The following is a 15562-nucleotide window of genomic DNA, read 5'->3' on the forward strand; positions in this document are numbered from 1 at the left end:
CAGCTTTCTTTCAAGGCTGATCAGAAGGTAAATAATACACATACCTAGGTTTTCTCCACCCCAAACATCCATCATCATATCATACTTCCCTAGTTCTTCAAAATAGGATTTGTCCATCACAAATAATCCACCAGCTATCATGGGTGTCCTAAAAAAACAAGAAAAATTAAATTAAATGCTTACAGAACATGAACATGGGGGTAAATTATTACATGTACAACAAAAATAATACCTCCTTGAAAAAACCTGGCAGTGTTTTTGAATGCAACTTACTTTGCATCTATCATTTCAAATGTTGTTTCCACACATTTCTCTGGTCATTACCACCTCCTGAGGCAGCTTCCAAATCTCTGGCTCTCAAGCTTCTTGTTTAAAGGGTGGAAATTTGTGCCAGCAATAAAACATTAAAACTGATGCTGTATTTTCAGCCCTCAAAATACACGAACTTTAAACAGAGTGACATCCACTTAAAGGTAAATAATTTACTAGTGTGTTTTAAACTATTTTTAAAATACCATTTATTTCTGAGAGTCTCATAACGCTCCATATACATTAATGAGGTTTCAATATTGATGTAAGATATAGTAAAGATATTCTTTCAGACTCAGAGAAGATGATTTCTAACTTTACTTATTTGCAAACTACAATCTATTTGAGAAGTGATGATACAGACATACTTGATGGGAGCAACAGGATTTCCTTGTCGTGCTCTTCTTTGCTCTGGTGTCATGTAATCCCACTTGAATACAAGGTTCCAGTCAAAGCCTTCAAGAAGAAAAGAAGGATGTTAAAATTACTGTGGTCGTCATTCAACTTGTAGTAACATAATGCTCACAAAAACACCAGGAACTGTAACTAAAATTAAAAATTTACACTTCTGCAAAATTCTGGGTAGAAAACAAACAAGAAGGAGTCCAGATGAAAGGTAAAGGAAAAAGAGTAAATCTCAACCACCAACTTCAGATCTCTTGTCTTCACCTATGTCACAAAGTAGGAAACCCAACTGGCATCCTTACATCAAACAGAAAAGATCATATGATGATCTTCCAGCCATTACAAATGCTCCCAACCATCTTTACTGCATTTCCACTCTAGCAGTAATCTCAAATTTACATTTACACAAGTTTTATGCAGTACTTTTGAAGGTACTCTAACAGCAAGAGCTCTCTATCATGAAGGTCACAACGAGCTATGTAGGTTCCACTTATCTTCTCAACATTCATTTAACTTCGTACATTCCCATTTTGTTTTTTAAGTGCATCATTGTTTAAACCTGAGGCAAGTGCCAGAGCACCAAAATTTTACTTTCCTTATGCATATACATGTAAGTGTGAACACCCAGTAACAACTGGTCTGGGCCTGTCGTGAGTAAAGCACAGAACAAAGATCACCACAACAGACAAGATCAGTAGGTCACCTATAGCAGCTTTCTAATTAAAATCATTAAATTACCTCTTTTAGCCGATGATACAAAGCTGGCGTAGGACAAACTTCCTACAGGAAACAGTTTCATAACAGTTTTTGTGCTGGGTTATGCTCATAATTAGGAACATCTATTAAAAAACTGCACAAGACCCATAGCCCTCTCCCAGTATACCTAGCAAATAAGCCTTGTACACTCTGCCTGCTGCCAAACACATTTAGATCTTATGAGGTCATGTAATGAATCATTTCCAGATTTCTGGTGCACAGATGTCAATAGTTTTCATTCTCCAATATAAAGATAAAGCTTTGTGAGGAAATGGAGAAAAAAGCTAATGTAAACAGACAACAATTATAGCCCTACAAACTGCCTGTCTGCATCTGTAAAGGTGCATAGCAATGACTGACGTAGGAAGGCAAAAACTCCGCAGTTTTCATTTTAACTCACGAGATACTTATCACACACAATACAGAAATTACTCTAAACAGTCTTTACAGCATGCATGGCAGCTCCTTCTCTCTGAGTATTTCATGAAGCATTGCACTGTAAAAACGAAACTGTCAAACTGCTCCAAAATTTCAAGTAGCAAAACTGAAAAATGGCTACAGCACACAGTACTGCAAAGCCTCCAGCATGAAGAGTAAAATGAGTTCCAATATTTCCATGCAGTTAAAAAGCTACATTTCATCCCAGATAGCCAGCAAAATTACTTGCATATGGGAGAAATTGAAAAACCCACTGTTCTCCAGCAGCAGCAGTGAGAGAGAGTTACTGTGTACTCCACTGAACACAAGGGGTCTCTTTTGGAACATAGCACTCTCACAAACTGAACAAGTGTATAAAGTCTCTACCCATTCAAAGCTGATTTTCCATCTCCATTTTCACAGACTCTGGGAAAAATCTGCACTCAATGAGATAGTATCAGTAACTCTGTAAAAGGAGTATTTTTAAACACAGTGCATATCCACTATGAAACTCTAGCCAGTTTAAACTGCAGCACAGGCATACTCTAAACTATTAGATCTCAGTTAACTACAGCTTGCTCCAGTAATGATAGTGTTTCTCAGGGTGGCATAAACACTTTTGCAACACCCCCGCCCCCAAAAAAACCCCAAAAACAAACACCAAAGAAAAAGCCTGTAACATGAACTGCATAAATTTCATTTTGGCCAGACTTGAGAATTGCTTCAGATGTGTCTACTTAGAAAAAAAATGTGTACAATTTGCTATGTTGCTCATCTTGGGTGATTAAGTCCTTTCAAGACAGACCAGGCACAAATGCTGTCCCAGCTGTTTCAACTCTCCATGCTCCAGCCACACAGACACTTCACCTAAGGTTGAAAGCATAGTTCAGTTTCCATGTTTAGACTTGGCCCCAGTGAAAGTGTCCTGTGGTGCCAAACGCTGTAGTGCCTCTAGCATGGCAATCTGTCTTTTGGGAACTGACAAGAAATATATTGTTTACGTTTCAACTGACCTCAAATAGCTTGGCACACTACTATGTGCAAAGTATCTATTAATGTTAAAAAAAGACAGTTTCTCACTCCTCTATCAGAAGTACATAGGCTTCATGCACCTTAAAAAAATGAAAAACCCAATCCCTTATACTGTAAAAAGGGAAAAAATGAGTACTAAAAAGTAATAGATAAATGAATTGGGAAATGTAGATTCAAAGATAAAGCATGAAGGGCAGTACCAAGTGAAACAATCCCTCAAACCTCTCCCACTTCACTTGAGAAGAATTTAGCATGAACCCAGCAGCAACCAATCTAAGGTTTCAAAGAAAGAATTCCTCCTCCTGCAGACAACAATAAAAGCCACATAATGGTATAGGAACTTCTGTAGTTAATGCTTAATGAGCAGATTGGGTAAAGGCCTTAAGGTTTAATAATACTGGCACACACAATAGCACAGAACTATACATTAGCATCCTGCAAATATATGCACTGTAGGTGTCACTTCAAACCATTAATTAAAAGTATATAGAAACTCTCACCTCCAGATCACTGGTGAAGTTGTAGCACATGCAACATTATGCAAATATTGCTTTTATTTTAGTTCACTGTAACAACCTAGGTGAGCAGTTAGAGACTAGAACCTAAAAGAATAGACTGGAAACTTTTTTCCTTCCTCACGCAAGAAAGTCCATTTAGAAAACGATGTGACATTGAGACCAGCACTCTAATGTTTATACCATGGCTCATCTTACACCTTTTATGCAGACAGTTTGGTTTCCAGGGTTGTGGGAACAATTATTTACAAATAATAGTTATAAGAAAGGGGGTAAGTGAGTAGAGAACAGCTATTTTAAATATTAGATTATTGTTAGCACTGAAAGAAGTTTTAAAAATCTGTAATAAGTAAGGAGTTTAGCATGTAGCTGCCTTCTCCCTCTTTGAGAAACAAGATGAGAAGAATTTTTTTTATTTATTGTTATTTAGGGCTTCAAAAGTCATTCTGCTATTTTCTGTCAACACTTTACACTACCTAGACATATTGATATTGTAGTACTTCTCAATTTAACAGGGTATTTTTTTAACAGCAAAGCTATAAACACTGCAAATTTTCATGGGTCACATGTGAGTGTTTTCACAATTACAGATCATGGCTAACAAACATTTATTTTTTTAAAACACATTCCAAAGCCTTCTGCTTATTCAGAAGAGTTTAATTTTTAAAGTAAACCAGCATCTTGAAAAAAAACTCATAGACACTGCATTGTTGATGGGCTTCTAAACTAGTAAGCAATTAAAGCCTGTGTTATCTAAAAAGAGAACCATAAGCTCTGGCTATTAGCTTTTTTCTGACACATTTACACAATCCTACAAACCCTGGAGCAAGTCTTGCATATTGGTAAAAGGCAGCATAAACTTATAAGAATTAGTATGATAAAGATGAACTTTTAAAGCAGAGAACAATAAGGCCAATTAAAATCCAAGTCAAGAAGCAAGTGACCTACAGAACTTGAAACTAGATCTATGAAAGGGAAGAACAGTGTGTTAATTGCCCATTCCACAATTGCAGTGATTATGAGCTTTGATTCTTGATGGGTTTTTTTAAAATCTGTATTCCAGTACAGGTACATACCGCCTTTTAAATCAGCTGACGCCCCCACGTACTGGAAGTTGTCCATATTAATTACATCAATAATAGGAGACACAACTCTGGTCTTGTCCTAAAATAAATGTTAGAAAGTAATATTGAAATAATGAAATCAATATATAAAGATTCAGGCAGGATGTGATGTTGAACAGTTCAGCAGGATTTCACTAGCATGTCTCCCCAGCTCTCCCCCTACTTCCACTTACAGCTCTGAAGAGCCCATGCTGTGAACAGCACTGCTTCAGAGAGCAGAAACCATAGGATATGACTGGAAATCCTCTTTCTATTCTAGGCTACTTTTATTCAGTAATTCCCCTCTTCTGACTTGCTTTTGAAGAAGGCCGTAAACTTGTGGTTCTAAAGGCAGTCAAGCAAACAGCCCTTCCATTCTTACTTTTTAACCCAATGCAAATAAATTGATCCAGGCAATTCATATTTTCCACAGCAAGTATCCAGGCATGCAGTGGACTACAGTCTTATTATTTTAACCTTTAAGGGACACTTGGGCCCTTCTGCAATCTGAAAAGTCTTAGGTTAATGCCAATCCATTTCACACTTAAGAATCACACTTCAATAACAAATACTTAGATAGGAAAGAGAACCTAAAAAGCACCTCAAACTCATGAATGCTATTAATTTCCAGCAGCCAAGGTTCCAGTGGTACAGATAACCACAATCTTCTGTCCACCCATGGTCTTGTATACTATTCTGAGCAATGTTAATTATTTCAGCTGATGGTTTGAGAACAAAAATCTTTCCAACAACTCCACGTGTATCATCCAGTAGAATCACAAGACCTCAGTGTTCTAAAGTAAGACTCATCTAATGTTAGAAATGCAGTACTATGGTTAAGCCAGTTTGTCCCCATGACTTATTGCTTGAATTTAAGTTTTGAGCTGCACAATTTAACATCTTTCAGAGAACAGATAACTTCAGAACAGCATATCATCAAATCTGTGAATATTAAAAAAATGTTTTCAACAAACAAGAGATATTTTGGTAACTCCTATTATAGAGAAACTTCTCATGGTTAAAAAAAATACAACCTAAACATCTCCATTTTAGGAATATATTTTATGTCTTGAAACAACAACACATATATTCTAAACAGTGGTTCAAGCAATATATCCCCCTTGCTAATCAGTATTTTATGGAACAGACTGGAACCAAATTAGTGGGAGAATAGCTTGAGCTCATAAGAAGATACTTAAAAGCAACTTAGACAAATGCTTTGCTTGGTCCAATAAGAACTTTTAACAACTTTTAACACCTCTTTTATTGAACCTTAGCTATTGAATCTCTGCTGATTTTTAATAAGCCCTAATTACATAAATGGCATTTACTAGGTCAGTCTGCCTGACTGAGCAAAAGGTCATGAAATTCTGTATCATCCAAAAGAAGAATGGAAGCAAACCCAAGAGAAAAAAAAAAGCAGAAGACACATTGCTTTTTATATTCCCTTCACTATCACTGCAGCTATGCCACCCAGGCCAAAAATCTGCTTTTATGAGACCTGTAATATACCATCTGATCTGGTCTGCTATTAAGAATTAATTAGTTTGGTATAAAGCAAACTAGAAATGCAAACAAAAAAAGGCCAACCTGCTGTCTTCCCCCATCAATCATATCTTTAGCTCCTGTTTCTGCTAGTGGTAGCCTCAAGCCCATGTTTGCAATGGCAAGCAAGGCACAGTTTTGCTGTGTTGTATTTGGGTAAACTCTAAGCACTGTATTTTACTTGCAGTAAATTACAATTTACTGCACCTTCACTGCAAAGTCCTCTGTGTGTGTGCACACCTTCCTGTATCACTGAAATGCTTTAGATGTACCCGTGCCCTTATTTTAGGCATTCTATATATAGTGATAGAATTAGCAAACTCCCTTAAATAAAGACTGATGAGACAGAAAATCGAGTCCAGTTATTCACAGTATACCTATGAACATAAAATACAAAAATGAGAACATCCTTCCTTTCTTTCTCATTTATTCCTTAGCTGAAATTGAGACAGCTTATACATCTATGCACCTCTCTAAAAGCATTTTTAAGATTTGGGATTTTTCAAATGGTTCTACTTGGCCGGGTTGAGCCTGGTAGTAAAAGTTGCCCTAGTTATCAGGTGTCACATTAGGCAGAGGTTCATTTAGGCTTCAGCTTATCTTCATCGAGCTGCATAAGCAGGTAGCATGTTGTCTCTATACATCTGGGATTTCCTCAGGCTTTTACTGATGGTCTGATTATTTCTATCAATATCAGTGTAACGCCACATTAGCACCATTTGCTACACCTAACATATTTAAACAAGTCCCATTTGTTTCTCTGACAGCCAAATACCCGGCCCATGTGCATTCAGTACAATGTGTAAACCCTATGCTTGGATATGTGCTGTCCTTCAGTGACTTGAAATTACAGGATTTTCTCAGTAGCAAAGCAGAAAAAAGCTTTGTACATTCTTAAGGTGATGCTTTGTAGAGCATTAGAAAGTTGTTGATGCAGAGACTAAACTAAAAAAGAGCTTATGGGTCCCCAAATTACAGGGTTCACTCATTTAAAAGCTTAAAAATCAGCTGCTCACTTTAGTCACATCATGGATAAATAAGTACCTTGCATTAGGATAATTTAACATAGAAAATCTTTTGCCTTCTAATGGAAGATGCAACTGGAAAGCCATGTACTTCTTGGTGAAGGTAATGAAAAGAAATACCCTGTGAACACTGCAAGTCTCTAGCACCTAAGAATTTGTAGCAAACTATTTCATCTTGACAATTTGTAAGGAAGTTATGAATACTCTAGAGAGTTCGACTTTATATACTGTTCTCATAAACCATGAGAAATTATCCTTGAGATTCTGCATGCATTGCTTCCTCCTTCTAAGAGTATCAAGACCCTTCAAAGATTAAACTTAACAACACTCTTAAGAGAAAATATATTTCTCTTTTAGTATTGTCCCAGTTAAAAGTTGATTCACTCAAAGTCAAAAAGACATGAAAAAGCAAGCCACATCTCACTTACTTTTAGTTATCTCTTCCTTTTAAGATCTTTATTTAAAAATACCTTCCTAAATGTGATAGAGGATTTACTGCTATGTTACGAAAACAGATCAGTTCAGTTCTGCACCAGAATCTTTCAATTTATTTTTCTCATACCATTGCTGAATTCTAAGAACAGAATGTCAAAGTGTTTAGAAATATGAAATGGAAAAAGCCACATAGACAAGTGCCCATGAAATCGCTAGTAGTTATTGATATTTTCAGGACTATGAATACTTATTACTAAGCTGACATTTTTGAGGAATCAAAGGGTTAACCTCCACTGTCTCCTCATTTAATCACATATACACACAAACAACAACAAAAAAATCTAGAGGGCATAAAAGGTAGCCTTAAGAATCAAGCAGAAAACCACTTTCCAGGAAGGAGCAAAGAAGATATACCAGCTCCAGGTTGCACCAGTATCAGTACACATTCTGAACTCTAAAGCAGTCACCATGTGTGTATGTTGCTTCTGCATTAAGCTCTTTGTACAAATTGCTGTAGAAAAATCCCTAGCAGAGTCAGACCCCCTCCAGAAATGCTAAGGAGACATGGCTCCTGAAAAAAGGAAGATATTCTAACCAGGAAACCATCTGATAGAAGAAAACTGTGGGATGGATCATGCTTCAATTCAGGAAGAAAGCTTGATATCTCAGGTGTTAGAGGCAGAGCTTTCTAAAGTGGTTACAGAGTATCAGATAGAGTACTGCAGCACTGACTTGATTCAGACTGTTTCTTGGAAGCTGTAAATTCTTATAACACACACAACTAATCTCCCAAAACTTCAACAGAAATAAATGCCAAGTGGGAAATTCTGGAACAGAAGAAACAAAAGAACAAAACACACTTTCCACCAGATATATAATAGATACAGGCGCATATCGGAAAACACAGTATTAATGAACAGGAGCCCTGACCTGAAAAAGTTAGCAGCGAGGCCGGAGCAGAAAAGAGTTCAGGTCTTTTCAGCTTCTTGTCACTGAGACTATAAAAAAATACTGCCAATTAACATCAACTAGCATACTGTCTGCCCTGAGAGCAGAATTAATCCATTTAAAATAACAAAGAGCTATCATATACAGTACATAAACACTAACCCAGTCTTAATTATTTGAACAACCAGAAAGCTTAAAAGCTCCTCTTTCAATCCCCATATCTGTTGGCTGGGAATTTTTGCAGATGACAGTTAAATGGAATTCTATATTCATTATTTATTTAACAGTACATCAATCTTTTAAGAATAGAAAAATATACTCATACAGCTGAAAACTACTCAGTAGCACACAATTAGTGTGTACTATGGTGACAGCTGGAAGGAGCAAGTTTTGAAGGATCTAATAATTCACATGATACTAAAAAGTAGCTGCTGCAAAAAGAAAAATACACACCAGCTTCTCCAACCTAATACACCCATGCAATGCTGGATCTTGACAAAATTGCCAGCAATTTAATAAGAGGTTTTTATATTCTGTTACAATGAAAAGGTAACACCTCTTCAAATTCTATATCAGTTTCAGAAAGATAAATGAGTATCCCTTGCAAAAAGTCATACAGAAGAAAAACAGGAAAATGACTACATAACTGTCTTAGCAAATGCAGGGTTTTGCTGACCAAAACTACTACTTCTCTTCTTATTCCTTGAATAAATAGACGCTTCAAAAGGTTTACGCAAAAGGCCTGAAAACAGTTCCCATGTCTGAGAATTCATTAGTGCTTTAGCTGCAAGCATTCTCCATTTCTTTTAGAAACATATTTAATGCCTTCAAGTTTATTTTCTTAGTTAATAATTACAGAGAAATTCCCCCAACTCTTCTGAGTCTGCAACACTTTAGATAGGTACAAAAATAGGAAGAAGTGCCATGGCATTCATGCTCAAGGGCTTTGTAGGCTCTGGGTACTTTTTTTAACAGTGTCCAGGTTTGAGCTGATTAGTTATTTCTACTCCAAAACAGGATTTCAACTGCTGATGTGTCTTGGGCAACTTGCAGTATTTCTGGAACAACCAGTAAATCTAAGGCTAATTGTATGAGGTTCAACAAGGCAAAGTGCCAGGTTCTACACTCGGGTCACAGTTTCCTGTAGCGATGCTACAAGTTTGGGGATGGTGACTGACAGCAGCTGAACATGACCCAGCATGTGGCCCAGGTGGCCAAGAAGGTCAATGGCATCCTGGTCTGGATCAGGAACAGTGTGGCCAGCAGAACCAGGGCATTGATCATCCCTTTGTATTTGGCATTGCTGGGATCTCACCCCAAATTCTGCATCCAGTTCTGGGCTCCTCACTCCAAGGAAGACATTGAGGTGCTGGAGTGTGTCCAGAGAAGAGTATCAGGGAGCTATGAAGGGTCTGGATCACAAGCCCTTTGAGGAGGGGCTGAGGGTGTTTAGCCTGGAGAAAGGAGGCTCAGGGGAGAGCTTATGCTCGGTACAACAACCTCACAGAAGGCTGTAGCAAGGTGGAGATCAACCTCTTCTTACAAGTAATTAGCGTAGAAAAGAGGAAATAGACTCAAGTTACAACACGGAGGTTTGGATTGGGTATTAGGAAAAATTTCTGCACTGGAAGAGTGGTCAAGCATTGGAACAGATTGCCCAGGAAGTGGAGAGGTCACCATCCCTGGAGGTATTTAAGAGATGTGCAGATGTGGCACTTCAGGGACATGGTTTAACAATGGGCTTCACAGGTACTTGGGTAACAATTGGATTAAAAAATCTTAAATATCATTTCCAACCTATATGATTTTATGACTCTAAAAGCATCAAAACCAAACAGAATAAAGAAAATCAGTCATCAATTGATAGCTTCTTCATTTGCATACTGAGAATACAGGGTTTACTTCCTTCTCTTCCCCTTTCTGTTTTTGGGTTTTTGGGGGAATGCAAAGGAAAGCGTAAGGTAAATAGCTAAAGAACTGGTCATTAACCAAACAGAGTAGCTTAGCAAAACCATTTTAATCAGAAGCATTTTGGAACCAAACCTTTTCTGAAAGACTAGCTTTCCAGAAAAGGAGTGCAATTAAGAAAGAATAAAACCCCTGTTGTCTTGAGTACTCCACAGTGCTTTTTTAGAATCAAACTTCATTCCATTTCCACTTCAACTGAATTCTTCCAGAGCAAGTTAAGAAGTATAACAAACCCCTGGAGAAAACAGTATCATTTCACTCTCAAGCCTCTCAATTGCTTTTCCAGGACACAGACTAAGCATCATTTTCATAGATGCTGAGAGCCTCTAGTTATTGCTAGCTTCCATGAGAATTTTGGTTTCACAAGCCATCCTCTCTCCTATTATCACACTGAATCTTAATGAGGCATAAAGATTCAGGTAAACTGAATCATACCAAGATGATATTGGTAGAGGAAAATCATACTTTGCTCAAAAGATTTTCAGCTTACTAAGGCAGTCCCCAAAGAACCAAGGAAGCATATATTTGAATTACTTGCAAAGATAATAATAAATATTCAGATTTTATGTTCCTGTGTTCAGAGATTAAATGAACAAAAATATGTTTTAATCATAGAACACTCCAATCATCTCCATCATCTTAATTCAGGGGAGAAGGTTCTTTAGGAAAACAAATAAAATGAATCCAGTATAAACCAGATGGCTTTAAAATTTAAAAGCTGTTTCTTCAGGAAATTACTTTACAACTTTTTACTAACCTCAGCTACTCTTTCCAAAAGTGGTTCCAGCCAGTGTTCATTGCATTCACAGTGACTGTCCAGGAAGGTCAACACTTTGGCTTGTGCTGCATCTGCCCCTCTGACACGGGAGCGCATCAGGCCTGAGAAGTAAAGATAAAAAGTTTTAAGTACTTCCTGGGGAAAACAAGCAACAGTAGTGAGAAACTATTGCATTCCAAGTTAGTAATTAGTTGAATTACTCAGACGAGGCAAATACACAAGCTCCATTATCAAAATCAGATAGTTAAGAATTCAGTTGAATGACCCCATACCAAACAGCCTGCAAGCGCCCAACCTACTGCACTCTACAGGTTTCCATCTGATTTAAGCAGAAGAAGCAAAGTACCTTTTCAAAACAAGTAATACACCCATACAGATGGGTCTGCATTACTCTAAGTGGTATCTACACCGGTAAATCTTCCTTAAGATTGGACCTGAAAACAAGTATGTCTCCTAAAGTTCTACTAAGCAACTGAAGAAAACACCATCATTAATTTATTCTCCCCATCTTTTTGCCACTCCCGTCTTACTCCTTACCAGAGTCTGTACGTTCTTCTATTAACTTGCTCAAGAAATAACCATGTTTCATTAATTCCCATCTGAGAGCCTTACCACAACCCATTTGTCTTTCCTCTGTGATTACAGCAATTCTCTTGTTTTGCAGTTTGTTTGGGGGTTGTCTGTTTTGAATGGATATCTTTAGGAAGAAACTTCTGGCAAGACAAATGTTCTTCTCTATGTCTCGATTACACAGATACCCTCACTGATTTACTCTGCTCTTTTCCTTCCTTCCCTTTTACTATTTGTTTACTGGATGACCTCACCATTCCTTAAAAGTTCCCTGCTATATAAATATATACACACATAGCAAACTTCCTCCTGCTCCTTCGCAAATTTCCTCCCTACTTACTTCTACTACTATTCAAAAAATCATTGATTTATTTTTGTCACGTGAGACCAAAGCCAAGTCTAGGTTTTTGGTTTTTTTTTCTTTTTCTTTCTTTATTTTTTCCTACTAAATCTGATCTGGTTTGTTTGGGCATTTCCCCTCCCTACCCCCACAACTGAAACACTGTAAAAGAGTCAAGCCTTTTACTTACTGCTCCCTTTAAATAAATATGCAAAATATAACTATGCCAACAGAATACAAGGTGCTTAAAGGGAAAAGCTTGTTTGCTCTCATCAACATGCAGTAACAGCCCCATCAAGATCCTTTTCCTATCTCTCATTTCAAGTGCGAGCACAGTTCCAGATACTCACTGTGTGAGTGGCTCTCCAACATTTTACATTTTCTGTGGCACACTGACATCTAAGTGTACCTCACTGATTTTGTGCTGTTGCCTCAATTTCAGCCTTTGAATATGCTCTGTTTCATTTCTGCTCCATTTTTCCACATCAAACCATCCTTCAAGCACTATGTCTATACATTTTTTAAAAATTTTTAATTCCTCCCCCAAAGAGCTTATTATTTCTAAATAACATTGTTGTAGAACCTACTGTCTTACTCTAATTCTATAGAAAACACACAATAGTGTTTTGAATTGCAGAGTTGGTGACAAAAAAAATGGAGGAGAGCACTTTGGTCATTGGGTCCTCCACAATCACATTCAAGCTTACTACAAATAGAGCTGAAAAGGTTCCACTGTCCATAAATGAAAAGTTCCACTGAGCATTTATTCTGTAGACTACCACACCCTCAAGCACACCTGTTCCCATAACAAACTACAGATAATACTACAATGAGACTAAAAGCTACTAATATTTATTTCTGAATGAAAGGCACTTAATGTCATCCCCTCCACTGACACCATCTCTTTACTTCAAATTTTGTTTTAAAACACACTGCTTTCCTCTTTTTGTTCATACTACTGAGCTACTCTTAGAATCCTACACATTGGTTAATTTCACCAATTCTCTTAAATTTTAATTTGTGTAATATTTAATCTTAATCTCACACAAACACAAAGTAAATGAATACTGTCTTCTATCTGCAAACAGTTCTTCTTTTGACATAATAGATTTGTCAAATTATATTTAATTTTCAGATATACTCATGCACATTCCTAAGCATGTGGTTGTATATGCCTCGCAAATTAATATTTCAAATTTAAAATTAAAAGAAACAAACATCAAAAATGTGTTACTTCATTCTGTTTTTTCCCTAACTGCTCTCTCCATTTTTAAGTGATACACTGAAAAATGACATTAACTTACTCAGAACCTGCCAACCATGGCAAGTCATAAAAGACCTGCTTTCCTAATAAGCCTTTGTTCACAAGTATATGCCAAACAGAATATTTAAATAGTAAGAACCCATCAGTTATTGCAATAATTTTAATTATGGGACAATACAGGTTTTGTGCATATCATTTCCAGTTCCTGACAATCTAATGATTCCAGCTCTTCCCCAGGCCAGGCTAGCAGCCTAGAAGATACAGCTTATAAAAATTAGCAAGCACATATCTGCTAATTCAGTCAGCTATTGCAACTGTCAAATCTCAGTTATTATTTCAAACAGCTGTAGAACAGTATCTAATACTTTCAACTCCACTGTGGGTGAGCTGCTGACTGAAGGGCTCAGTGATGTCAGATTCACAAAGCAGCATAGAAGAAAACACAAATCTAAGACAAATTTGTTATAGGGCTCACTGGATTCATCAAAACCAGCACACTTGGTCCCAGCCCTCCTGGCTGCTCAAACCCTCTTAAGTCAAAGCAAATTGTTTGTCTGGCTGTCCATCAACTAAATCCATAAAAAGATATCTAATAAGGGAACCAGCAAAAAAAGAAAGTATTTTTCAGTTACATCATTTCAAACACAGATACATTTTACAATGAGACCTTATGTACAATGGAAGGAGCTTAACTAAGGATTCAGTCCAGTAACAGAAAAGAAAGGTTGAAGATGAAATTAAATTCCTGAAGGAAGCTCTCACCAGAGGAGTCAACAATGGGCAATTGTGCACAGAACAATATGGAAACAATCACAATTACTGTTTTTACCTGCACAGATAGATTTTTTTATTCCTTCTACTAGTAGATTCATAAAGTGAAGATCTCTCTTCCAATAAGGAATGTAAAGCAGAATGTTCCTTTAAAAGACTTGATAAAAACTAACAGAGAAAGCAGCACAGTGGAATTTGTATCTTACTTCCTTAAAATTAAGCCTACCTTCTCGCCGATCATTTCGAAGAACTCGTACTTTTTCAATTTTTCCCAAGAGAGCACCATCATCAGCTTGAAAAAATAAAACAATAACAAATTTAAAAATCACCAAAAAAATTACAAAAAAAATCAAATTATGAGAACCAGATTGACATCCAACACTGCATACCAGAAGAGAGGCCATCTTCAAAGAAAAACAAAAGCTTTGTAGATGAAAATGTTTGGGGTCATAATTAGATACTCATCTCACAAGAAATAAAGAAAAATTACCAGGCTAAGAAATTACTACCTTCATTATGTTATTTAAAGCTAGCTTAAAGTCTTGAAATAGTTTTATTTAACTATTTTTTCTTTGCTTACTTTAGACAGTTTCTATATTGCATAGAGAAAAAAAACTTTCATAGGATTAAATAAACTGTTTTATTGCCTATAAGAAAGCTCACTTTCTAACCAACATTTAGACAAACCTGACCTAAGCTAGTATTAGCAAAAGTGATGCAAATATAAACATTAGCTTCTTCTAAGAAATACTACTCTGATGTCCATTTCAATTGTTTAAACTCATATCATGACACCCTAGTACCTACAAGACAATGATTTATTTTAGATTCAGTAAGATTTTTTCCGAGAGACTGATGGAGACAGGCATTCATTTAAAACAGCACTACAATATTTGTTGCAAGCCCTATGGGATTTAATTTTACTTAAGATAACATACTGTGAAATGGCTCTTTTTAAAGATACACTCTTGTCCTTCAGACAGAGAAGCAATAACTAAGAGGAAATATTAAAATATACTGTAAATATTTATAGAAACTTCACATTTCTACAATGACAGATATGGAAAAGTTAAGACCTGGTTTTGGCCAAGTCTCTGCAAACTCCTATTCAGGTGTCCTATTCTCAACTGAGTCACCTATCAGCATTCTACAGAAAATCTTACCAGAATTAGCACAGTAAGGTAGGACCCCGTAAAAGTACTTACGGTCATTACTGTAGTCATCCACCAGTATGATTTCCTTAATAAGATGTGATGGACTTTTTTTAAGGACACTGAAACAAACCAAAACAAAAAAACATTTCAGCAGTGTTAATTTCCCATAACATAAAGCAGTTACTTTTTTAAGCTTCAGTAGAACCTAGCCCAGGATGTTAGTTTCA

The 15562-nt window shown here is 36.7% G+C and overlaps 1 protein-coding gene across 3 annotated transcripts in view; it reads right to left on the reverse strand.

Annotated features, from left to right (window-relative positions):
• The window catches only part of GALNT2 (polypeptide N-acetylgalactosaminyltransferase 2), an 89453-nt gene that overhangs the window by 17447 nt on the left and 56444 nt on the right, over positions 1-15562 (reverse strand). For all 3 annotated transcript variants that reach the window (XM_005518551.3, XM_088053011.1, XM_014263686.2), the window contains exons 5-10: positions 15387-15454; positions 14408-14473; positions 11216-11337; positions 4511-4598; positions 678-765; positions 45-148 (exon numbers count right to left, since the gene is read on the reverse strand). In XM_005518551.3, the coding sequence (XP_005518608.1) occupies positions 45-148; positions 678-765; positions 4511-4598; positions 11216-11337; positions 14408-14473; positions 15387-15454 (536 nt within the window). The remainder of the gene's footprint in view (positions 1-44; positions 149-677; positions 766-4510; positions 4599-11215; positions 11338-14407; positions 14474-15386; positions 15455-15562) is intronic.

Source organism: Pseudopodoces humilis, chromosome 3 (assembly GCF_049639895.1).
Source record: "Pseudopodoces humilis isolate 2021_Gansu_Grassland_sample_001 chromosome 3, ASM4963989v1, whole genome shotgun sequence".
Classification (NCBI taxonomy): Eukaryota; Metazoa; Chordata; class Aves; order Passeriformes; family Paridae; genus Pseudopodoces; species Pseudopodoces humilis.